The sequence below is a fragment of the Channa argus genome, chromosome 18, assembly GCF_033026475.1.
Source record: "Channa argus isolate prfri chromosome 18, Channa argus male v1.0, whole genome shotgun sequence".
In the NCBI taxonomy this organism is placed as follows: Eukaryota; Metazoa; Chordata; class Actinopteri; order Anabantiformes; family Channidae; genus Channa; species Channa argus.
This window is the reverse complement of record NC_090214.1, coordinates 21,770,016-21,796,842: the sequence shown is the minus strand read 5'-3', so window position 1 is coordinate 21,796,842 and position 26,827 is coordinate 21,770,016. Positions and strand designations below refer to the sequence as shown.

Sequence of the window (26,827 nt, the reverse complement as noted above, 5' to 3'; positions counted from 1 at the left end):
TCCAGCTGTTCCTTATATGCACATTTAACTTTTCCGGCCTCTTATTGCTGCCTGTCCCAACTTTTTTGGAATGTGTAGCTCTCATGAAATCCAGAATGAGCCAATATTTGCCAAGGCATTTCAAAATTTCTCACTTTCAACATTTGATATGTTATCTATATAGTATTGCAAATAAAATATAAGTTTATGAGATTTGTAAGTTATTGCATTCCTTTTTTATTCACACATTGTACAGTGTGCCAACTTTTTTGGAATAAGGTTTGTACATGGCCTACCTCTTAAGCTCTGTTAAGTTTGTTGGGGATGGTCATTTCTTTTAGGGATGTTGAAAATCTGCTCAATTCCAGCTCTAAAAGCAGGAACAATCCAAGAATCTCAGGCCAGTTAGGAGTGATTCCTATCTAACTGACAAATATATGTCACATTTCTACATTAATGAAAAGAATTTAAGTCACTTCTTTTTTCACAAGTGATAAAATAATGATACACACAGGACTCATGTTGAGTGTCGATTTATTTTGAATCCACATGTTCACACATGTAGATCTGAAAAAAACCCCATAAATAATTGTACTTTGTACTGTACATTATATTTCTAGGTAGAGATCCTGAAACCTACAAACATGTATGTTACAGTAATACCAAGAACATTTATATGTATAATTAACAACATTTGTACAATATTACACATTTTTCTACCAGTTTACAAATCCTACATGTGTATTGTAAGGCTTTTGTAGAATGTAGTCACCTTGAAATGAACTGCCCTGACTACTCTGATCGCTGTGTTCACGTGTATAAGCAGGATTCAGCCATCAACAGTATCACAGCTCTGGCAGAAAACATCCCCCTCAAACAAACTTCGCTGTCTGGCTTTGTGGTCAGATTACACTGCCAATGTTAAAAAGGCAAAACAACCACGCTTACTGTTCAGTTATGTATGTTGCACTTCAGTCTCCTTGATAACAAAGCTCCATGGCGTTAAGGTTTTATTATGTGAATTAATTTGGTAAACTTCAGGTATTTCAATGAAACTAAAACTAAGCCAACATGGAACAAACCAGTGGAACAGTGCAGTTCATTTGTTTCTGCTTCAGCAGCTGCTGACGTTTTCAAAGAGGCAGTGCTGCTCAGTAGATTTGCTGGGAATGTTACAGATGCACTTTAACTTATCAATCTACTGTGAATTTGGATTTATTGTCTGAAGAAAAAAAAAGTAAAACCTGAGGCAGCATTGCAGTACTTTTTAGGACAGATTAGGAAGCTTGCTCAGCATTAACCAGTTTTAACTTTTAAATATGACAAAGATCAAATTACACTTTGTTTACAGCTCAATGTTAGAAGAGTTTAAACTGTACAGTTGAGTGCAAAACTTCCTGATATCCTCTTACTCTGTTTTACATTTTTGCAAATGCCACAGACATGCAGTGTATAAAAGAACGTTATAGTAAAATAATGAAACATATAGTGTAAAATAATAATTTTTAATTTTTTGACCGATGGTCGGAAGCAGCGCATAAAAATCCTCTGATAGTGGGCTGCATTCATTCTTCCTTTGACTTTACACAAATCCACCCCAAACCTACATGGGCCTATCTACTAGTTGAAATTAGTATTCCTCTCCTCATAGGATATGAACAAATACCTATCTGAATTTTGAGCAAACAATTTAACTTTGTTCTCATCAGAGTAGGTAATTTTGTTCTAAAACTCATTTGATTACATGCTTCTTAGAAACTTTCAAGGATGTTGCCTTATATCTAAAAATTACCAATGACTTCCTGTGTGCTTTTTTCTCAAACAATCCAGACTTGTGCAGACTACACTTGAAAGTCTCTCTACATTTCTTCCATTTCTGTATCATGGTATGGTAATACTTGCTCATCAACAACTAAGCGTTGACATTCTTTTTTTACCTGATTTGACAAAGTAAAGTTTATCAAGGGAATTAAAACTTTTGCACTCATCATTTTCATTATTTTACTACAACTTTCTTTTTGTATCACTCCTCGACTATTCTTGTTTGTTATCTTGACCATTTGTACTGAGTGTGCATTTGATATATTAATACAGATATGTTGATTTTAAAAAATGTTTTACTTTTTGCCATTTTAACATAACATGCTATAATTTCCTCACTCAACTGTGTGTTTCCATATCCAACTGTAATTGTTTATTTAAAAAAAACAAAAAAACAGTGTGTGGTGCAAAGTTTTTCCTAAGCACAGGTTAAGAAGTGGCTAAGTCTATGCTGCTACACTCTGGTGTTCAATGCTTATAAACATGACAATAGGTGGAGCTACGACATGCTTGCGCCATTGTTTTTCAATTAACATGTTCTTTGTCCATGATGATATACAGGTTACTACATGGTGACAGTGAAAAGGCAAAGACATGATAATTTGGATTTGCAAAGTGAAAAAAAAAAAAAAAAAATCAAAAACAATCAGGACTAATATTTATCAGTTAAAAGGACAAATAAATGAGTCATCTAGTCTCCAATAACAAACATGTCCAAAACCATATCGAATATATTGCTTCAAACAGTCCAAATCTCAGAGATTCAGTTTATTGTTAAAACACTCTCTAGTACTGAGAAGCTAAAACCAGATCATGTTTGGCTTTGTATAACCAACTACCAGTGTGTCACAAAGTATCCTCTGTGTTTCAGTACATCTCAAGTTTTTATTTTTAAATTACAGACTATGAAAATAGAGATGAATTTGGAAAATGAACTTGACAAATAGCAGGACCTACTCACTCAGCTGATTTAGACATTTCATGCCAATAGGAGGCAAACCGATCATTTGTGTGGATAATGTTATCCTACATCAGATCAGTTACAGCAGTCAACAGAAGTTTAAAACAAGACTCGTGCAAAAGCCTCCTATGTGGAGCATGACCTGATGTCAGGTCACAAGCTTACGAGATTCATTTTCTGCATCCCGTAGAAAACTGACCGCATCTCTTCATAGAAAACTGAGGTATTGAACACAAACAGCAGACTGAGGATACAAACTGTCTCATGCTGAATCACTGTGGCAGCAAAAGCAGCACTGTTTTAATACACGAACACGGCTGAGGCCAACTTCCCGTTGTTCAGCAGCAGGCCAGAATTCATATTAACTCCATTAATTTCCTCTTCCTGTTATTGGCTGCCAGCTGCCAGCAGGAAGTTTGCTTGTTAAAGTCAAATGTTGTCCATGGTGCACAAATGCAAAAGGAAATATGTACATGTAAAATGTAAACTTTTCGATAAAACAGAAAAAAATGATTTTGATGAAATATAATCAAATATGGACTTTACTGTCCAAACGTATCACATGTGGACCAGAGGGATGACGGGAAGGGTTGAAATTGGACACAGAAGTAAGTGTCTCAGCTGTCCACAGGTCTTTGCTCAACACTTTAGTGACACACTACTAAAACCTACTTATGAGGGAGGCTTTGTCTAATTCCTGGAGCATTATACCTCTCAGAGGTAAAGCTGACTGCTCTCAATTGCTGACGGGAGCCTCAGGCCCAGCATTAGCTGCAGGGATGCGAGGCATCTTCTTGGCCGGACTGGGGATATGCTGAAGGAGAACAGAACATAAAAACAATGTACACATTATGAGGTAACGCCTGGATTATAAAGAACTAGATGGTTCATTTTTTATCTTCTGCAGAAAAACTGAATCTGCTGACTGTACCAAACAGAAACTAAATATGGAGACACAACAATCAGTTTCTGTGCTACACATACACTATATTGCCAAAAGTATTCGCTCACCCATGCAAATAAATGAATTCAGGTGCACAAAGCAAGGTGAGTGAGTTTGGTGTGGAAGAAGTTGACTGGCCTGCACAGAGTCCTGATCATTAGTCTGCATGTTGATTTAGCAGTTTTTATGCCGGATGTCCTTCCTGACGCAACCCTCCCCAATTTCTGCCAGAATTGGTACCGGCACTGCACAGCTGGGGAGAGGAATGGGCTGTTGGGGGTTCAGTGTCTTGCCCAGGGACACTTTGAACCTTCGATCCTGGTCAGTAGGCGGCCACTCTACTAACTGCCCCACTGCTGCCCCATGGCAGAGCCGATACCAGGCTGTTCTCTTTTTAAATACAAGAATAACATAAAGTAATACCTTCCTATTATTATTGCAATCTGGGCTGTGAATGTGACCTACACTCAGTCCATCATCTTGAGGTGCTACATCTTCTATGTAGACACAGTGCTACTTTCTTAATGTGACCCCCATGTAACAAGTGGGAGATGAGATGAGATGTTTGTCATTTCCATGTCACTGAGGTGAGATGACTCGTTTCTTTGCTATTATTTTGTTGCATTCAGCTGCAGCAGCTGCCATTACTCCAGCTCATTTATTGGCAACCCTCACAAATGTGCAGAGGTCTCCAGGAAAATACTCACAGATGATGATACTTGTGATTACAGAGAACTGCTGCTACTATGGTTTGGGCTTAACTTAGCATCATTCTAGATTTTTTTATTTAGGCTTTTCGAAGACCAAAAATCCGATTAGTCAAAAAGATATTTCCCTGCTGGTCATCCACTGCATTTACAGATTGACAGCTTGAGTGTGAATTCCAAGGATTAATTCAAACTATAGATACAATGTTTAAAGTAGGAAAGAGTCATAAGTGCAATTTCTCCTGTACCTCAGCAGCAGTGCTGGACCGAACATGTTCTGAGTCTGGCAGCAGGTCATGGTCCAGAGGTCTGCGGGCATATTCCCTTCGATGTTTTTCATCCACTCTTGTCAGGTACCATGTCCCTGGAAAAAGATCCTCTACGGAGCCTTGAGGAATGTAATTGGCTGTATACAAAGATTTTTAAAAGAGAGAGAGAGAGAAATGCATGTTCAGCTACATTACAGTGTTTTTCCCCAGTCAGTCAGGACTATGCAGGGAGTTCATGACTGGATTTGACTCACACAATGTGACCCAGATCCATACTTGGCTGAAAGTAGTTTAGCCACACTGTTCACAGCATTGCAAAAATGTAAGATATCATGTCTTTAGTGTTTACGTGGAAACACACTTTTCTATGCGACCAGTATATGTTATACATATTTATACCTAAGTGATGAGTCTCCTCTCTCAACTTCATGTTCTCCGAGAAGGCAGCAGGTGAAACCTTCTTTCTCGCATCCAGTCTGACTTTCAGGTCACTCAGATTTGACACAAGTTTGTCCAGACCAGATCCTGACACAAAGCATCCACAAGTCATATAGAAGAACACACAGAATCTATACAATCTCATTGTATTCTTATTGCATCCACCTCCCACAGCTAAAGTGACCTGTGTCTAACCTACCAGGTGTGTAGTCCTGTGTGACTCGGAGAGAATAAAGAGTAGCAGCAAATCCTGAACCGTAGGAGAAAACACCAATCCTCTGTCCTGCGATCTTTGAAGGGGTGTGTCTGCAATGCACAAAACATTCTTCTTACATACTAGTTCTTACATGGACTTCTTTGGAATTTCAAGTAGCCATGGCAGAATCCTACGGAACCATAAAGTACTTTGTTTAAAGTGACTTTCCTGAAGATTCCGTTTCTATTTTTAAGCTGCAGTATACAGCTAATTAATAAGCTTAAAATCATCAAATAATCAAATAAAAGACTTAAAAGTGGTGTTTTCACTTTAATACCAGCGTTGTGAGGGGCCAGGCAGCAAGCACGACGGGGATATTACTACAAAGTGCTGCTGGCTTTGTAAGTATATATTGTGATCACTATGCAGAGCGGTTCTGTTCAACAGAAATGGTAAAACGCTACCTTACAACAGTTATATTAGCCTTTATTAGCTTTATGCTATCTAACCAGCATTGAATACCTACTGTACAATGAGGGATGCCAGGCAGCCATAGACAGATGGGGTGTACATGTTTCCAATCTGATTGGATATCAGCAGGGACGGCTTTGTCTTCCTTTCGAAGAGGTCTGCACTGGCCTTCATGAAGGCCTTTTCCACATCCCGGTCAAAGTAGGTCTCTTCCGGCTGTACATCTCTGCCACACACACACACACACACACACACACACACACACACACACACAGCCGCAGAATGAATCTTTGTTTTGACATAGCACTGTACAATTGTGCAGTGCTTTCACAGATTCTACAAACTTATGTAAAAAAGTGTTAATAGAATGTCAGGTACTTGATGAATCAGCAGAGAAGTCATCAGTAAGTTATTGGCTAAAGTAAGTTAACTTTATTGTGAGCATATACACTGATTTGAGGCCATAGGTCTTATTATCGTGGTCAAGATATTGTTGAAAAAAAAGTTGCCCCACATGCTTTAAATGTACAAACATTATTATGTTTGTTGGAATTAGGAAATAGTAAATCAGATCAGTAGGGTCAAAATTTTTCCACTTCCTTGTTAGATTGAGTTCTACGCCATAAACAAGTTAATCCATTTAGCAAAGGTAAATTTGTAGTTTCATGTTGCAGAAGCTCCATCGATGGTGGTTTTTAACACTCGTCATGCACAAGCTAACCTCGGGCTGAGCAAACAGCCAGCAGTCCAGCTAGCTTCTTCAAATACAGTGGGAAACGTTTTTATTTCTGGTATTTGCAGTTATAATATGGAGCCAACTGAAGCATAACTCTGGTCTGTGTTGAATGATAGTTGGATTCTTTTCATTCCCTGATGCACAAGTTTAACCAAGAGGCATATTTAAGCTAATGACCAAACGCAGTCTGTGCTGCCCAGTTGATTTATTCCAACTGTACCTGAAGGCATCAAGGCCTACGAAGGGTCCCGTCTCAGTGTTGGGGTTGGGATGGCTCAGAAAGTCATTCAGCATCAGTCTGGCTAAAGACTTCTGCACCAACTTGCAATATGGAGAATGAAAGACTAAAAAGCCAAAGTCCTCCAGGCTGAAGTGCTTCTCTAAACCCTCTGTCAAAAAAACAGAATGATTACACTGAAAAATATAATAAAGTTTCCTGTTTTAAATTGTTGTGTTTTTGGTTTGTTTGGTCTTATGGAATTCTCGCCCACAGTGTTTTCTAAAATCCACCCTACTCAAACACCAGCACATGCCTTACTCTGCTTTGTCTGAATACAACTCTCACCTTCGTCTGTCTCCCTCTCATCTTCATCAACTCCCAGCTCTACCCTATGAACACTGCCCTGGGTACAAAAATATCAAAAGTGACAAAGACCTGATACTCAGCTCAGGAAACACAGTAATGCTTATGAGGTTTAGAATCCATCAGTCTTTGACATCAGATCAAAGGCTTATCTCATTAAACTCATTTATGGCCGCTGAACTTAAGTGAACTTCTTGGTAACGTCCTAAACCTTCTTAACTAATAAGGCTGTTATCTAATGAGTATCCTCCTTTCCAACAGAGTGGTGGTCTGACTATAACTGTAGGTAATGAATATGCATTAGTCTGTAAATGTTTAAACTACGTGGTCAAGTAATAATACTAAATATCCAATTTATTAAGATAAAAAAACCAACAAAACAAATAAAAAAAACACATGCACACCTTTCTTGTCTAGGTCCTCAGTCTAAAACATTACATCTCTAACAGCTGTAATACCACCCGATAGTGTCAGTGTAGACTCCAAGTTACCCACATAAATATAATAATAAAATAATAATAAATAAACCCACCTCTTTGCATCTGGGTTTGGATCTTTTTGCGGTATACAGCGTAGCACCGGTCTAAGGCACTGAGGTAGCATTCTATCGACAGCTTGCCATCCACAACAGGGTACTCTGACTCCAGATCCGGCTTGTAGAAGTCATATGCATGCTGCATGTGGGTCCCTCGCAGACCTGCAAAACAGCAATTACAAACAAATTTATTAACAAATTTAGTAACAGATTATAGCGATTAGTCTGTGTGATACTTTAACATGTTTCTGGATGTTTCAACTTTGCACCTGTAACCTGGTCGACCCCCCACCGTTACACCATGATGAATGTTTTAGTGTGGCATGCAGTAAACTGCATAGTGATTGGTCAAAGGCAAAAAGTTAGAAGAAAACAACCACTGGTTGACACAACTGAAATGCTACTTTTGGATGTGATATGGCTCAGTGAAAAATTATAGGTTAAAAAAATACTTTTGATATGTGAGAAAAATCTTTTGGAAAAGTTGGTTTTCTGCTCTGTTGTAGTTACTGCTGTGATACACTTGCTGACTGATCTGGCTTCTGGTATTTACATGTTAATTTGAATGGGGTGACTTTGGTGCAGGAGGTAGAGCAATCATCCTCCAATCTCAGGGTTATTTGTTTGATCCCCAGCTCCCCCGGTCACACGTTGAAGTGTCCTTGAGCAAGACACTGAACACCAACTTAGTTGGTAAATAAACAAAATATTTCTGACGTGAGAAAAATCATTTAGGAAAGCTGATTTTCTGCTCGCTTGTACTTACTGCTGTGATAAACCTTCCGGAAAAGACTGAGCTGGCTTCTGTTCAGTTAGTTAAATAGGGCACAGGAGATAGAGCAGCCCACCAATATCAGGGTTGTTGGTTTGATCACAGGTCTAAGTGTCCTTGAGCAAGACCCTGAACACCAACTTTATTGCTCCCGGTAGCAGCTCACCCATCAGTGTGTGAATGTGTGTGATTGTGAGTGGGTGAATGAGAAGCGGTGTAAAGTATTTTGGGTACCAAGAGTAGGAAAGCGCCATACAAGTGCAGACCATTTAAACAGTGCTGGATATTGGCACATTTCATTTCAACTCACACTGTCTAGAAGGAATTACAATCAAATGTGATTCATAATTGTCATTTGCTGAGATGAATAGAAATGTTGAAAAAAGTGCATCTCACAATTCTGGATCTTTTTCCCCTTCTTCATTCAACTACTTTTCCCATAATACAACAAATGACCAACACTTGTTTCCTTAAGTATAAAAATATATTTTACTACACACCTGATTATAAAATTGGAATTCCATTTTGCACAACATGCAGGCTTAACAGAAACACTTATTAACCCCTACATCCGTGAAGCATTTTTTCAGATATAACAGACGTTTACTGAGAGAAAACCTTCAATGACCTATTTCAAAAGTGAAGTAATGAGTTAACATTTGGGTAATGGAATGAACAGTGGGGTTGATATGGGATCAATAAGTTAATCACTGAAGACAATCAGAGCACCACAAACAACTACCAGTGTACTAACCTCGTTCAAAGGCCAGAGGAGCGTTAGGACCAATCAGCATAGCCACTGCCCCAGCTCCTCCTGTAGGCCGAGCACTTCCTGTCGCGTAGACAGCAATGTCGCCTGCTACCACTAAAGCATAACGCCCTGCAGACAGTAGACATCAAAACATGGGAAAGTTATTCAAATATACATAATATCATATTTTACTGGATACTGTAAGAGTCTAAAAAAAGTCCTTTGCTACACTAATAAAATGCTGATAAAAATATCTGAAAAATGTTTACAATATCTTTGGGTTTGAACTGGGAAATCATGACACATTCACTGAAAATTTCCAAATTTTGAAAAGAAAAATATGAATAATTTACAACTAACCTTGGTTGCAAGTGCAATAATCAATCGACAGAAATTTGTTTTTATTTTGCTTTACAAATACAACCACAATTCCAAAAAAGGTTGAAAGGATGTGTAAACGTAAATAAAAACAGAATGCAATGAACAACCCATATTTTATTCACAATAGACCATAAACAACATATCAGATGTGGAAACTGACATGCTACCATTTTATGGAAAATATTAGCTAATTTTGAATTTGATGGCTGCAACACATCTCAAAAAAGTTGGAACAGGGTGACGTTTACCATTGTGTAGCATCCCCTCTTCTTTTGTCTAAACGTCTGGGAAGAGAGGAGACCAGTCGCTAGTGTTTGTTTTGTTTGTTTTACGATGTGCTAAATGTTTTCTATTGGTGAAAAGTCTGGACTGCATGGAGGCCAGTTCAGGACCTAGACGCTTCTCCTGTGAAGCCCTGCTGTTGTCATGAATGCAGTATGTGGTTTAGCATTGATGGGGCCTTTCCACATGTGTAATGGATCAGAGATGCAGGCTTTTGAACTGTCCACTGATAACAAACTGGATGGTCTCTCTCCTTTTTAGTCCACAGAACAGGGCGTCCATGGTTTCCCACAGAAATTAAAAATTTTGATTAATGTGACCATATCTGGCCCAGAGAACACGGCGACGTTTCTGGATCATGTTCACATATCGGTTCTTCTTTGCATGATATAGCTTTAACTTCCATTTGTGGTTTTTACAGCACATACACAGCACATACAGTGATTTCTGGAAGTGTAGAGAATCATGTCTGTTTTTAATGCAGTGCCAACTGAGGGCTCAAAGATTACTCGCATCGAGTTTTGACCTTTGGACTTGTCCCTTGTGTCCAAAGATACCTCCCCATTCTCTGAATCTTTTGATATATTATATGCTGGAGATGGTTTGATCTTTAAAGTCTTTACAATTTTACATTGAGGAACATTTTTCTGAAATTGTTCCACAATTTTTTGGGATAGTTTGTCGCAGATTGGTGAACCTCTCCCCATCTTCATATTCGACCGACATTAGACTGCTAGTTAAATAAAACTAATAAACAAATATTAATGCAATAATATAATAAGCAAATAAATAACAAGCTATTCGAAATTAAAGGCATTTTGATTGCAACCCTAGCAAAGACATTAACATACATTAAAAAAAGGTCTGGTTACTCACCATCCCATGAGCTGGACTCCACCCAGTTGACAGCATTAAAAAGAGCAGCCGTCCCTCCGTAGCAGGCATTTGTGGTGTCAATGCCTTCCACATCTGTATTTCCAGAGTCCTCAAACAGCTGCATGATGACTGTTTTGACAGACTTTGACTTGTCAATGATGGTCTCAGTCCCGACCTCCAGTCGACCCACACTGTCATAGGACAGGCCATTTTTCTCCATCAGCCTCTGAACCACCGTAAGGCACAGAGAATTGATGTCCTCACGGTCAGAACAGAAGCCCATGCGAGCTTGCCCCAGGCCCACTGTGTATTTACCAGCTGACACACCATCAAACTGTTCCAGCTCAGCCTGGTCCACATACTGGGCTGGGAAATACAGTTCCATGGCAATGATACCCACATCTTTGGGCCATGGACCCAAGCAACTGATTGGGGCTGATCCAGGCATCCTAAACGGGTGGAGACTTGGTTTCAAGTTCTGCATTAAATTAATGTGACAAATATATTTTTTTGTGCATTTTTTGTGCATTGTGTCTGTTCACATTGTGTACTGAATAAAAGAGCGGTGGATATAGGCCTGAATGCACAAGCAACGAGTCCTCAAAGGTAAACAACTGTAATAAGTAACGTTATGATTTGATGCAGTTTAAGTCATCATACCAATAAGGAGAGCAAGTGTCCTTTTCTAACGTTACCGGTAAACAAGTTTAAAAAGGCAACGTTATGATTATTGTTGTATCGTTAGCTACAGCTTAGCTATAATCGCTGTAACTGTTAATGACTTACAGGGGTGTTTGTCTGATTTTCTGACGTAAACTATATTTACTAACGAGACCCGTACTATCTAAAAAAAAACAGCAAATTGTTGGCGAATTGAATGACCTCGAGCAGAGAATTTTCAGCACTTACTCAACGTAGATTAAGTTACTTATTAACTTCCATATTGGGTTAAGTGTGATGTTGTTAGCTGTCAAAGTACACGTGAGCAAACAGGTAACGTTAGACAAATATTCCAACAAAACAAAAGACACCAAATAACCCTAACTGACTGACGACTGGAAAACTGGGTGAAAGGGCATTTCCTGGATTTCCTGGAACCTACGTCATTTATGACCGATGTGCACCAAAATCCAAAAGATGTTAGTCTCTGAAGCTGACATTTTACATGTTAGAAAAGACAGCTTTGCTTTAACGACCAGTGTTGACGGTAGATACAAAACACGATACAGGACAGCAAATTGTATACACTGACAAAAAGGAGATAAACCATTTCAGCCAGTGAGGTGGGTACCCGGACTAAATAAGTGACGGACCTGCTTCCTATTCAACTCATGAGGCTAGTTCACCTCTATAAATAATATTTATCGGTAACGGTATGTGATGGGTTTTTTTTGTTTGTTTTTTACATTTGTAGCTATATTGTAACAGACATGTTCTAGTCAACTAGCAAAACTTAGCAAAAACTCAATTCAAGACGAAATAACATGGCATCTGATGATTAATGTTGCCCTATTAGAACTACCGTTAAACGTCGCTAAAATCGAGATAAACACAACTGTACACCTATTATACTATTTATACAGAGCGTACATTGACGCAAAAGCCTCTCACCTGTGTGTGAAGCAAATTGATGCAGAGAGTTGCTAATCCTGTGTTAATACTACCAGCCCGGCACCACTGTATTTATATTTGACGATGACAGAGCAGCGTACACCGTGTACTACAGCGCCGTGCCTCTTGTCCAATAAGGACTCACACACAACATGCGACGCTACCAAGTCTCGCAGATTTCTGACCAATTGGATTTCAGGAATCACAACCACGCGCCAGAGCAGTGTAAGAAGTCCAATAGGGTGAGATGCACGATGTCTGGTGAGAGAGAAGGACCCAATCAGAGTGTGAAATTAATACCTAGCGCGGCACCATGGGTGTATGGCGAGGAACAGGACATGGCAATAACCAAACAATCAGTGACAGTGTTTTTATGTAGTCGTAGTTAGCTGTGCATAAACGGAGGCTTTCGGAAGTCCTGAGCCTTTATTTGGCCTGAAAATGCTTCACTGTTTCGAAGCAGTCAAACCTGCCGTCATCCGCTGGCCACATCTTTGGTTTTGAATTTGGACGGATAAAACAAATCCCAAACTATCATAAATATTTGTTCAAATATAGAAGTAGCATTTATGCTACTATTGCAGTTTTATTCAGTAAAGTCTGTATTATGAAATCAACCCTTAACAAACAGAATGAGATGCGATACTGACAGTCAGCGCATCTCCCCACTCACTTTATGTACGTTTTATTACTAAGCAGCGTGTAGACAACTAACATAACTGCGTTTAGGCGATTTGTGCGTGATTCATAGTCATAAATGCGTAATTTACAAATGTGTATTTGGATGTACCTCGTGATGGTCACACATGTCTGTTTGGCAAACTTGAATAGTTTTGGGTGTGCGAATCTTTAAAATGCAGATTGTTGGTTGTGTGTGCTTGGGAACATGGTTTTGAGTTTTTTGTTGTTTTCCCTCGCTCTCGGATTCACGTGTACGACAGATGGAAATCTCGGAAATTTGGCTTTTCCAGTTTTTTTTTTTTTAATTGATGAAATTGCGTGTTGCTTGTTATTAGGACATGTGGAATAATCCTAGGACCACTTGTGCGCAGTAATGTCGAGAGTTGTGAAGTCGGCTCGCTTGACTCGCCCCCACAAGTTAAGTGAGGAGCCTCAGTGAAAGGAAGATCCACGATCCACCGGAGCACGAGACAGAGCTTCATTCACAATCATAAGTGAGAAACTTGATGCGGGACTAAAACAAACAGCCAAACATCCACCAACAAATGATGATGATCATCCTCTTTGTCTGTCCCTTTGGGTAAAGTTCAATTTTGGAGTCATGAAATATGTTGGGACTGTAGGTTCTTCCAACAGAACTTTTTCTGGAGTTGTTAGTCTTAATCCAGTTTTCCTACGTATCATTCCATTCATGCACAGATATCTCCAGGCTGGATTCATTCTCCCATTTCTGTCCAACATGGACTGTATTGCGATTGTTTGTGTTTTCTATTGAGTTGTATATTTGTGATATCTCACGATAACTATCTTTTATCTTGTAGGTACACTGACCGCATAAGGTTCGCTATTCACTACTTACTTAATATCTTTGTCAAAGTAATCTCTGTAATATCGCTCTCTAATATGGAAGTATTTAAAGAAATATATTTGTTATTGTTTATGGTCCAGTACCTAAGAAACAAATCAAATCTTTTTCATATCCTACTTATTTACGTTTTTCACTTTGAGGTAATCATTTGCAGGTCTTTAATAAAATTCCTTAATTTAATACATTTAAATAGTAAGGCTGTTGTTGGACATTACCGAGTATTCACTCTGCTGGTGAGTCAAATTGTGGCAGATCCGTATTTTTCCTGTGTGCTAAATAATTTGGGACGCACTAGCACACCAGTGATTTTATAAGGGGGGTCGTATAGTAAAACTACAATTACCTTAAGTCTTAAACCAGGACTTCATTAAACAGAAGGTGATTGGAGTGGGTTAGGTATATATGAAATACCTATATTATTTTTATTATCTAAATTCAATTTGACATTTGTAGTGGTGGTAATGACCACCAAAACTGTTTGGTATTAATAAAAGGAACATAGTTTTCTTTATATAGTCTATAAGTATTTTTTTGGGATCAAACTTTAAGATATTTGATGGAGGAAGTGTCAAATTTGAGGTCATGTTTGGGTCTTCTTTGACTTATACACCAAATGTGTACCAAATATTTTTCAATACCAGTTAAAATCCCGTAAATGTTTGGATCCTTGGCGTTCTGTACAGGGAAGCAGGCAGTACCTTGGTACCTTGATAACCTCTCTTTCTAACTTAATGGTTTAAAATAGATGCTCAGTTATTCTTATTCTGGCTGAAAGAAAAAGTGATTTATTCCATCTTACTGACTTCTCATCAAAGTCAAATTGTTGGTGTACTTGGTACAGAAACCACTGCTCAATTCAAATGGCCTTTCTGCATAAAGGCTGATGATTGTATAAATATAAATTTAGAAGATGATGAACAATCTTTATTGTCATTAAGCATATATACATATTGCATTTAATAATAGTTGCATATTATGTTCACATGGTGCAAGTTCCATGTTGCAGCTGGATTTATTTTTACTGGACAATTCACATTTAGTTTTGATATTTTACCTATACCAAACTATAAAATATAGCATTAAATATTCAACATGGAGGAGAATGTATTTTTCATTAAACTGGCTATAAACTAGTTGGACCACCACACAAATCACACAGCTTGAGTAATACCAGTCCATAAGGGACAAATATCCCTTAAGTATTACATCTTAGATCATTCTCTTAATTGAACATCCATCAGACAATCAAAAACCCAGGTTGAATTATTAATTTCCCTAAAAATATTTAAAGGTGCTCTGTGAGAAAAGATGAAATTCAGTTCAGGTGGATTTACCATGTCAGTTCCTGTCTTTTTTATGTTGATTGACAGTTTGACAGTCAAAAATCAATATTACTGAGGACACCACACTATCAAAATGTCTCGCATTAAATCTTTTTTTTTTTGTCAACCCTTTACAATACCCTGACAATACCTTAACTCAACAGTCCAGAACTCACTTTTCACCTCAACTTATACAGCAGCAAACTGAACGTTTCAATGTTGAGGTTCAAATGCTAACAAAATATGTAATTTTCTATCTTCATGAAAAGCTTGCAAAAATATCATGTGTTTGAATGAGTCCCTTGAACTGTCTCAGATGTAGCAAATTGAGCTTGAGTCACTCTAAAATCATCAGAGCAATACTCAGAGCTATTACCACACATGCAGAAAATTGTTTATGCACTGTAAATTGTGTAAACAACAACCTCAAAACAACAACATTATGTACAAAGTTACAATTATCTTTATGAACCGTAAGAGTGTTTCTTGTAATCAACTTTTTAAAAAATGTTTTAATGTCAATAGAGCCATAGACATTTTACAGGGAACATGCAGTTTAGTAAGAACATGAGAACCATTTTTATTACAAGGAACACAAACTTCTTAAACACATTAAACAAATGTGATAGAAAAATTAAGAAATACAAACAATGATTTGATTTCAGATGAATCAGACAGTGTCTTGACATCTAATTTTTGGCTAAAGGCTAAACAGAAGTATAAATATTTAATGAACAATATATGCATATAGAAGGAGCTGGGTTCTGTGCATTAGGAACCAACATTTAAAGTGTGATGCTGAGAGGTGTCCTGTTCATACTTCTTACTGAACCTGATTGCCAGAGATTCTTTCCCACAGTAGAAGCAGCTGTCTGCCGGCCTGTGGTTCTAACTCCTGCATAAAACAAGAGAAAAAGGAAAATATTGTAAGTGCAGTCATTAGAGAGGTTAACATGATAAACTGAATTTCAGCGAAGGGTAAGTGAGTGCAGTTCCAACAAAGACATCTGGGGAGACCTGTTTTCTGAGCATTCCCCCTTTCCTCCCAAATACTACCTCACTACTTAAACATAGACCTAAGAACCAGAATGATCACTCAGGGTAATTGTCTAGACGCTGTAGCATCGTTGAAGCATATCATGGTCTGTGACCAGCACATGTTGCTTCCACTATGATTTTCGCCATATTATGCAATTTTAAAAGCCACAGTATGACCTACAAATTTATAATGTCATTGCGTTGCTCTTCACGAAATCCTCCTGTCTTTTTCAGCACCACGGTGTTGGCGTGGTCACTCTTTTGTCCTGACTGTCTTTGAGGCAGTGTATGATGACCAAAATTGTAACTCTTCTTCCTTAATTTACATCTGTGGCTGTTACAAAGCAGCAAGACAGAGATGTGTGTATCCATGAGAAAGGGGCAGTGTGCAGTTAGACACTGGAACAGAAGCTTTAACATCTTTATTATCTTTATCCATGGAAGATTGTTTTAACCTAAATAATTTTCTGCACAGCAAACAGGTAATCTGCAGTAGTTGAATGAATCCTTTAACTGTTACCTGAAGGATTCAATCATTCACTCTACTTTTGTTTAAACTCATTGAACATTCTACAATGTACTTTTGGAGGAATGTTGGCTGGACGACAGCTTTTTTGGAGAACACTCACAGTACAAAATCAGCTCCATTTGTAGACAATATGTCTAACTGTGGAATGATTAACATCCTCTGTAACTCTTTCCAGCTACATGCAAGTCAACAACTCGTAATCATAGGTCTTGTGAGATGTTTTTGTTGCAGGGCATGATGCTATATGTGAGTAGCACACTGACAGTGAGTGTTTTTATAAATCAATGTAGTTCTACTAAACCCTGCATAAATGATGGGACTGTACCTTTGCTAAAATATCCAGTTGACGTTTGGCAAAATCAGAGGCCTTGTAGTCCCATTACTTTTTCTACCAGCGCTTTGTAAATGGGTGTATTTATTAGGCACATGAAAGATCATGACTATGTGTTGTGAGCTAAAAATATTGTGTTTATTGATATTTGGGACTTTGGGTGTGTGCTCTTGTGAACACAAAAACTCACCAAGGGTGCCAACAAGGTCAGGGCTATTTTTGTTTAAGTGATTTTCACACTATTGTCTGGTGTCCTGGGAAAATATACCACTTAAATAGTCTATATCCTTAATGCTGTGTGTGTCTCAGAGTCTTCCTGCTTTAATTATGAAGTGAAACAGCATCTGTGACCATCTGCACACTGTGTTTGCACCTGTCCATCCCTGCTGATCTGGACCTTCTTGTTTTCGTTCCATGGGTTGAGGATGTGTTGAGTGCACTGGAAGGGAAGACTGTCCTTATGAATCCACTCTAGACTGAAAATCCCTCCGAGTCCCATGAAGCCCCAGTCCTGGCAGCTCTCTTGACTGATGTCTGATGCCATGCGAGCATAGCCCTGTAAAAAAGAAATCCTAATTTATTTTGCACTTTTACAAAAAGGTCTCCTTTACATTCGGATTATAGGACACATGGCTTAAAAATTGACCATTACATAATTTTTTTAGTGTGAAATGTTTTTCCATCTTTCAGAATTACCTGGAAGTGTCCGGAGCCCTGAACAGAGAAGATGAGGATGATGAAATCATTTTCCAGGAAGGCCTTAGTGAGTTTGCTCTCATTACTTGGTGTGGTTGACCAGATACCTTTCTGCTGAGAAATTTCTATGTTCCTGACATTGCTGCTCTTCATGATGAAGTATCGGACAGAAGAAACCAGGTGAAGTGACAAAGGCTTTAAAACCTCCAGGGAACAAGAGAAAAAAATAACAACATAATTAAGGGACAAAATATACTTCTATTGGTATGATATAGTTTATCCAAACACTGAACAAGTCACCACAGTACTGCCCCCAAACAGCCTGCACAGTAGCAAATGCAATTTTCAGAGCGCTTCATGATTAGTCTTGCGTTGGGGATAAAGAGTAGGGGTCGTTTAGTACATTTGTTACAGGTTTTATTTATTTATTTCTATTTGCTAAAATACATTACAGGTGATTCAGAACTCTCCTGCCTGAATGGTGACAAGGGCCAGAAAGAGAGTTTTAAAATCCAACCAATCCTGGTTGTTTGTCATCTTCTGTATTGTTTTTAAAAATCTTTTTTTTAAAGCAGTTCCTGGTTTTGCACCAGCCTACTTGTTTGACTTATATAAACCTGTGTACTCAGATGCTCTGGCATGAACATTGTAGTTGTGCCAAACTGCAGGACACTCACCTGAGAAAAATTACAATAAAATACATTTTTTTATATAAATAATGTTGTTTTTAAAATTTATTATTAATTAGAACCTTGATTTTTATATTTAATCTTGTCTTTATGTGGATTACTCTCATTATAGTCTAATTCATTTGCCTAGTTTCTATTGCCTTGTTATGTGTGGGGAGTGAGGAGAGGCTTCCATCTAGGCACTGGGCCTAAAGCCCAGATCAGTAAAGGGCTGCAGGGATGTTTGTCCTTCTGGAAGTTTGTCCCATCTTCTCACGGGATCTCTGGAGCTCAGTCAGAGTAACTATCTGGTCTTTTGTAAATGTGTGGTTTCATTTTTTCCTTTTTAGTAAATTTAGAGAAATTTCTAAAATCTTGTTTTCACTTTGTTATTATGCGATACTGAGTGTGGATTAAGGAGAAAATAATGCATTTAAACAACTGTAGTATCAGGCTGCTACATAACAAAATGGAAAAAGGGAAGAAGGTCTGAAAACTTTCTGAATGCACTATAATTATGAAGATAAATGAATTATTAAATAAATAAAATGGCCACATATCCAGTCAATCTTGTTCAAACCTGTAGACTGTGTGTTTGTGCAACAGCACAATAAAGCAAATGAAAATAAACACAAATGAAACAGTCCAAAAACCAATCATCACTGTAGAAGCTACTGCTTCAGTTGTAATTGTTTTTAACTAACTAAAGCTAGAATACCAAGCTAAGTTTATGAAGTTGCTGGCTACAGCAGAAAAGAAATGAAAAGGGCTTTGACTTTTTTCTAACAACTCATCAAGACACACTCAATTTAGTTAATGTAAAAGTGGAAACACATCTCAATAAGAGAACAGACTTGGAAACAACAAACCACATCGCTCATCGCACATCACATCGTTCAATGAACAAGTGACGACAGGCCAGATAAAGCAGCATCACAGTGCACTATAGCACTGCATTTATAAAAATCAAAAAATCAAAGACATCAGTCACTGGCACTTAGTGATCCTTTTTTTCTTCTCCACATGATGTGGTTCACTGGTACAGCTGGTAGAGGGAGGGGGGCTGGTTGAGTGAGGAGGCTGCTGATCGACTATGGCAAATTGTTAGTGTCAGATATTAAGTCGTGTGATAAATCAGCCTAAATGGTAAAACTACCAGACAGCTATTGTTTATATTTATCCTTGTTTGATGGTTGTTTTAATGAACTACTTTTATTGGCCGACTTATAATATATCATCAGATTCAAATACAAGCGTTGTCCATCTGAGTGTCTCACCTCAGCTGCCCTGCTGTGCGCTGTGAGTGTCTGCGTGTATAAGAGCCGTCCTCCACTCCATTAGACAGAGCAGCAGACAACAGATAAACATCAAATTGTCTGCACTTATATAGAGCTTTACTACCTATTGGCACTCAAAGGGCTTTACAATGCTTCTTATTCACCCATTCACACTCACAATCGCACGCACACTCACACACTAAACACTAATCATCAAATAAAATGGTGAGAATCAGTCAGCATTCCTACTCACTCGCTTTGACAAACTCCAGGTCTCTTTGAAAGCTCAAAACAAGCATACATTTCATTGCCTTAGACATGATTAGTCCAGGGTTCTTTCCTTTGGTGCAACTACTGCACAGGCAATGTAGCTGCATATAGTTAAAAACAAATCCCACAATAATCAGCAGCTTGTGAGATGCGAGTTCACAAGAAAAAGTCACAAGTCAAAAGTCACTGGTACACGAAGTAACATTATTGTAAACAGACACTAATCTAGTTCTAGACTCATCTGAAGGAAACTTGAACAAAAGAGGTTGTACTTGACCTCAGTGTGGACCGGTACTGCAAAGGCTATGATAACTTATATAAATTAATGTTGCAAATTATTTAGAAATTAAAAAACAGAATTATTTACAACATATTTTCACTTTTCTATTATGGGATATTGAATTTAGATAGATCTTAAAAAACATCAAGACCAAAATAAGATACTAATTACTGAAAACTGAATAAGTGACTGTGTGTTTTGCTACCTTCAAATAAAAAATAGAAAATTGTACTTCAGATACTTCAGATTCTCAAACTTGAACAGTTTACAGCACATCTCGTTTTTTCTAGGATATCAACAGTAATAGGTTGACAGTATACCTTTCCTGAGGAGGAAGGAGAGAGGCTGTCAGACAGATTCTCTGATATCACAGAGCAAGAAGAATTGCTAGAGATGCTTGGGTCATCATAGAGCTGACCTATGGGCAGCGAGGCCTCCTCTCTGCCGGTGGGTTTCATGTGAAGTAGGCGTGATGCTGTTGGAATCCTAGAACAAAAAATGGTAATATGGTGCTCTATCATTAAAATGTGATATAACACCAAAGGCCTTTATATTCCTCGACTGCAAAAAGAAAGTAGTTCACACGTGTATAATAGACACTTTTATTTTTCATTTCACATTCTATATGTAAGTATATTCCATCAAATTGCAGTGCATGTACCGTGTGTAGTGACTAAGGGAACTGTGCAAGATATCGTATGGACGTAAGCTTATATCAAATCAATGCAATTTTCTATATGATCTGCAACTGTTTGAATCTATTAAACCCTACTGTCCATGTTACCTAGTGTCTCGACATAAATAGTTTACAATTAAAAAGCGCTTTTCTACCTAATCTGTACCCAGTTGGTGGCTCAGTTGGAAACTGATTTTTTTTTGGAAAACACAGTGAAAGCTATGATTATTGCCATCTATATGTAGCTGTCCAACAACAATTTCCCAAACAATTATTAAAATACATTTGAAAAATAAAATTAAAAACAATAAAAAATCTTGAAAGAGTTCTCATGCAAATTGCTCCCGGCAACTTGGGGTTCAGTGTTCGAGGACAATTTTATATTAAAAAAAACTTCATTTACTTGTCCACTCAGTTCTTATGCTCTTCACCTCACTAAGAACAACCTTATGCTTTTGAGTTCACCACAATCAATTTAACAAACGCATAGTTTCACGCAGCGATTTATCCGTGCCACAGAAAGTTTCTCAGGGTTGCATTCCAGGGGACAGCTTACTAATTCCTATTACTGCTGTTTGGGCTCTCGCTAGCTCCCCGCATGTTGACAAAATATGTCGAGGTGACCTTGTTTCCTCTTCTGTAAATGCTCAGAAAAAGCTAGCGATTTTCATTTCTTAGACTAGAGATTTGTTCCATCACCAGCCAAGCATGATGTGTTGGAGCACAGAATTACAGCTTTTCATCGCTGCCTTGCTCAGTTTTGACTGGGACACAAACTGCTTTTCCGAGTATTTTTATAGTTATCCGGTGGGGGAGCGTTTATGTTTGCTGTGGTGCCTTTGTCTGTGTGTGTTACACCACCTCCACAGGTGCCTGGTCGTGACCTCGTCCTGCATGTCAACGATTTTGCTACGCTGAGAACCCAGGCTGTTATCCCAGGGTCCCGATAGGCAGGACAGGGACGGTTTTGTCTCTCTTTCTCTGTTGCTATGGTACAGTGTTAATTTTCTGTCACTCACTCCAGGTTGTCTAAACATAGGGGCAGATCTTCACTCCAGGGGTGGAACTCTTGAAGAGCGGTTTTCAAACTGCAGGGACAACTGTGGTGACAGAGGCTTATATGTGCAGGCAGGGCACATACATCCTCACAGCTATTCAGCCTTTACAGCTTCAATAAAGGCCACATGAGGGTGTGACATCCCATATTTGTGTTGCACCTCGTTCCTGTCCTTCATGGAAGAGAGGTTATACACCTAACCATTCGTTTTTACTACTACGCCCAAACCAGCTAACTGTTGTTTCGAGATTATTGGGATAAAAAATCCCAACAGGGTGTTAGGAGTTGGGATCTTTAAACCCGTCTTTAAAGATATGACTGGGTCCAGTTTTCATGACTCAACCTCCAAATAACTAAACCTGGATGACTGAGAACCTTGGTTAAGTGAGAGCAAAAGTAGATTCTAAAGATGGAGTCAAATTTGGGTCTCCTGCACAGCAGTCCTGCATATTACACATTCACCTTCTGATTAAATAGACATTTGTACATTTTGATAATTTTGTATTTCTCTTTTTGTCTTTAATATGAATCTTAACTGCACTGCCCGACAGGTCAGACAGAGATTACTTAATACTTGTCATGGGTTGTTGGTTTTGGGCTGCCCTTAGAGTTCTTCACAGATGCCTGATGACCCTCCTCTGATGACATTGGCCGAGGCCGCTGACCAATCCCTGTGGGCTGCTGCAGGCCAGCTCGCTGTTCCTCCGCTGCAAGCACCTAATAGAACAGGGAAGGAACAAGAGACAAAGGTAATTCACTGAACAGCCATAACATCTGCCTAATATTGAGTAGGTTCTAGTCTTGACCTGAAGAGGCATAGACTCCACTAGACCTCTGAAAGTATGCTGTGATATCTAGCACCCCAGTCATTAGAACCCAAAGTTACCCAGCAGAACAATGGCTAAGCATCACACTGTCTCCAACCAGTGCACACACACACCCCGCAATTCAGATGATGTAAAGGAAAATGTGACTCTCAGATCAGGACACATTCTTTCATTGTTCCGTTGTCTAGTTCTGATGTCCAGTGTACAGGCTTTTGGCAGTGGACACAGGCCAGTATGGGCACTCTGACCAGTCTGCAGATTCCCATTCAGAACAAACTGCTTTGCACTGATTGTTCTGACACCTTTCCATTGAAACCAGCATTAACCTATACAGTCTGTCTTCTACCTGAAGCTTTTAAATGAACATTCTACCAAAGATCGAAGAAAATTCCTGATGTTAGTATAGTTTTCCAGTAAAGCTTATTCAGATCAGCAAGCTGGCTGCCAATGATTCTATTGCCAGTTTACTGACTACTGCAGACCGAGAACACCCCACGAAAGATTAAGACTACTCCTCTTACAGAACAAAACCCCAAAACTATTAAATGTGGATTATTAAATATCAGATCTCTCTCTTCTAAATCACTGTTAGTAAATTACTTAATAAATGATCATCAATTCAATTTATTTTGTCTCACTGAAACTTGGTTGCAGCAGGAAGAATATGTCAGTTTAAATGAGTCATATTAATGATCGTGTTCCTAGAAGCACAGGCTGAGGTGGAGGAGTTGCAGCAATCTTCCACTCAAGCTTATCAATAATTCCTAGACCTAAACATGGTTATAACTCATTTGAGAGCCTTACTCTTAGCTTTTAACACCCAAACTGGAAAACTCAAAAACCACTATTATTTGTTATCGTGTACCGTCCTCCAGTCCCTTATTCAGAGTTTTGGATTGAATTTTCTGATTTTGACTCTTCACTTTCCACTCACCCCAACCGGTCAAGACAGATGGCCGTCCACCCTGAACCTGGTTCTGCTGGAGGTTTCTTCCGTTAAAGGAAGTTTTCCTCTCCACTGTTGCATAGGGTTCTCTCTATACATCTTTATTAGTCTTGACTTTTTTCTCTAAAGTCCCTTGGGATGACTTTGTTGTGAATTGGCGCTATATAACGTTGAATTGAATTGAAAAAAGATGCCTTTTTGAAAGAATGTTGTGCACATGGATGGAACAGGGTAAACACAAACAACGAAACACCCCTAAATTGGCAAAACACTTTCAATGCTGTCACTGAACCACTAAAAATAGGGAGTCTATAAATAACTCTGGGCTGTAATTTCTACATGATATCATCCAATATTTTCAGATTTTAAACTACAGCTGTCATTTTACAAATCCTGTTACGATCGTATTTCAAATGCAATACATGGGCGTAGCAGTATAATGAAAATTGTCCAAATATAAAGTAACAGTACATTCCCATGTCAAACACAAATATCATTGCATTTTCAATCAGATAAAAGGTAAAAATGACATACACAATTTTCACACGTTACTCTGAAATGAACATATTAAAGTTTTAGTTTATTTACTTGTAAAACCAAGAAAAATGTTGAGGAACAAAATTCATTTAACATACAGAAACCAGGGTCTGGAGAGTGATTTCATCCTGTTGAGTCCAGGGCTTTGAAGGACAATGGATCCTCTTGATAAACAAGTTTTGCCACTTTTGCCTGAGTTCAAACACCAATCCTGCAGCCTGAAGTAGAGATAAACAATAGGATATTTAGATGAACCTGCTTGTAAGAAATACACAAAATATCAAGGAGGCAAGATGGAAACAAATGCATGAGCAAAACAGAGTTAACAAGAAAAGCAAAAGGTATCAGTAAAAAAAAGTGAGACAAATATAGACTCAGTCTTAAGAATTTGACTCCTATCCTGATCCAAGCAAAAAGCACCGACCTAGCAGCATAACCCAGCTTTACATCAGCCATGTATCTGCTTATAACATTAAGTACACCTGTTATCCAATACAGTGGCTCCAAATTCTACTTTTACAAGGTTATAATTTAAACTGTCAGAAAGCTGAAAATTCTACAGTAGTATGTGTTGTTATTGAGGTCAAAGTGGGTAGTGGAGTCATGCTGGAAGCTGGCAAAAGCAACAAACTAAAATGTTTTGTATTACTCTTTTTGCCAATTTAACATAAGGGGTTACAAACGTTTGCATGTGACTGTATTTAAGAATCCCTTGCATCCTGCTAAAGTACTAAAATCACTTTACATTAACAGAATAAGTCCGTAAGTAAAAGTATATATGACAGATCAGAAATATTCTGTTTCAAGCTTTCAAGGTTTGTTTATAGCTTGGCTGTAGGCTAACAGGGTAAAAGGTATCTGTTGCTTCAATACACAAAACAACATCTGAATGTCAGGCTTTTAGAGATCTCACTCAAAATTATAAACCACCTTTTTAGCCTATGCTTAGTCACATCGCCGCTAATCAGAAAACCAACAAATACAAACGCGCAAACAAAAAGGAAACCAGAGGGTTTCCATTTTGTTTGCGCGTTTTTATTTGTTGTATATTTGTTGTATTTGTTTGTGTTTTCTGATAGGCAGAGGCCTTGTCATCTCAAGGCCCTTAATGACTTCTTCAGTTGTTTGGTGAGTGTGAGACAAAGTCTCATGTATTCAAAACTGAAGCGCTAGTGCTGTGATGAAGGAGAGCTCTGCTCTATCGGAGTTGTATTTGCATGTCAGGACAGCTCATCACTATCTTTCATGATGCCAGATTTTATGTCACAAAATGAATTATGGAATATATCATAATGCATCCTATAGCAAAGCCACACAGCTCGCAGAGAGAGGATGGGACACTGACAGGGTCATCTCAGGTCTCAGGCTGCGAGTTGTGTCTTTTTATTTGTATATGTTTTTTGTTTTGTAGCGCGTTTCCTTTTTTTGCGCTTACATATTTGTACGTGGTTTGTCCATAGGGGCCATCGTAAATTAGGGCTGTTAATGGTAAATGATTTGACACAAATTCCTTAATACTACATATTTTTTTGATGGTGTTAAAGCGGGTTCTGACTGTTGCTCTGTGTGTTGAAGCAGCAGTTAAGGGAGTAAGCTATACTTTCATAGAGTAGTGGTTTTTTGGTTTTGTTTGAGCTTCAAGAGAGGGGAACACTGAGCTTGAAAGTGACTCTGACATTATAAACCGAAGAAAAAAAACAAACAAAAAAATAAAGAACACTAATTATTAAATTAAAAGCATTGTTTTGTAATTTGTGCACATGGTTTAAAAATCCATAATTATAGAGAGTAAAATGTAAAAAAAGAGTCATACAAATGACTCAGCAAGCAAACTGTACTGTGGACTGCATTTAATGGTTTCCAGTGTAGACACACAGGTACTTTCAGCTCTTGCTATGCCTTCTGTGCGTAGACACAGATTTAAAAGGTTGAAAGTTCGATGTTTCAAATGTTTCCTCACCTGTCTGTCCAGCTGGAAGACAAGCCAGTCATCTACCATCATTTCAGCTAGGTCCTCTGTCTCACTGTCACTAATTTCATCCAGTGGACTATCTGAAGGAAATAAAAAAAAACAGTAGTTTGAAAAAAACATTGAGAAGTTTATAATATGTATGATTAAAACCACATTGCGGCTGTAGCTCAGTTGGTAAGGCAGTTGACCATGGATCACAGGGTCAGTGGTTCAATCCCCGCTCCTGGCTACAAGTGTCCTTGGACAAGACACCAAGTTGCTCCCGGTGGGTCAGGTGAGCAAGACCTTGCATGGCAGCCACCGCCATCGGTGTGTGAGTGTGTGTGTGAATGGGTGAATGGGAAGCTACAAAGCTACCGCTTTGGATAAAAGCGCTATAGAAGCAACTATTTACATTCAAGAATTTAAAATGAAAATGCTATATTTCTTTGAGACTGTTCAGAGTAAACAAACATGTCACACTGTGAAAAACCACAATGTTTGGGGAGGCAGCAATGCTGGAGGACCTTAAGGGAGAATGCTACAAAAGCTGTATAATGC

At 38.5% G+C, this 26,827-nt stretch overlaps 2 protein-coding genes across 6 annotated transcripts in view; both read right to left on the bottom strand.

Moving 5' to 3' along the window:
• Nucleotides 1-496: 496 nt before the first annotated feature.
• hmgcs1 (3-hydroxy-3-methylglutaryl-CoA synthase 1 (soluble)) lies at nucleotides 497-12,444 on the bottom strand. 3 transcript variants are annotated; one of them, XM_067483278.1, is made up of 10 exons: nucleotides 12,313-12,440; nucleotides 10,702-11,150; nucleotides 9,166-9,291; nucleotides 7,637-7,801; nucleotides 6,742-6,910; nucleotides 5,841-6,011; nucleotides 5,318-5,424; nucleotides 5,080-5,205; nucleotides 4,660-4,817; nucleotides 497-3,575 (listed from the first exon to the last, which is right to left on the bottom strand). In XM_067483278.1, exons 2-10 carry the CDS (start codon nucleotides 11,147-11,149, stop codon nucleotides 3,498-3,500), a joined length of 1,548 nt encoding a protein of 515 aa, XP_067339379.1. In that variant the 5' UTR covers nucleotide 11,150; nucleotides 12,313-12,440; the 3' UTR covers nucleotides 497-3,497. The 3 variants fall into 3 exon arrangements, with proteins under 3 accessions (XP_067339379.1, XP_067339377.1, XP_067339378.1); XM_067483276.1 differs by lacking the exon at nucleotides 497-3,575 and adding an exon at nucleotides 3,582-4,094 and having other exon boundaries at nucleotides 12,313-12,444; XM_067483277.1 differs by lacking the exon at nucleotides 497-3,575 and adding an exon at nucleotides 3,582-4,094 and having other exon boundaries at nucleotides 10,702-11,179; nucleotides 12,313-12,428.
• A 3,231-nt stretch (nucleotides 12,445-15,675) lies between these two features.
• Nucleotides 15,676-26,827, bottom strand: part of ythdc2 (YTH domain containing 2) — a 57,434-nt gene continuing 46,282 nt past the window's right edge. For all 3 annotated transcript variants that reach the window (XM_067483275.1, XM_067483273.1, XM_067483274.1), the window contains exons 25-31: nucleotides 26,276-26,367; nucleotides 24,414-24,533; nucleotides 22,580-22,722; nucleotides 20,593-20,758; nucleotides 17,778-17,981; nucleotides 17,455-17,637; nucleotides 15,676-16,078 (exon numbers count right to left, since the gene is read on the bottom strand). In XM_067483275.1, coding sequence (XP_067339376.1) covers nucleotides 16,007-16,078; nucleotides 17,455-17,637; nucleotides 17,778-17,981; nucleotides 20,593-20,758; nucleotides 22,580-22,722; nucleotides 24,414-24,533; nucleotides 26,276-26,367 — 980 coding nt within the window. In that variant the 3' untranslated portion in view covers nucleotides 15,676-16,006. The remainder of the gene's footprint in view (nucleotides 16,079-17,454; nucleotides 17,638-17,777; nucleotides 17,982-20,592; nucleotides 20,759-22,579; nucleotides 22,723-24,413; nucleotides 24,534-26,275; nucleotides 26,368-26,827) is intronic.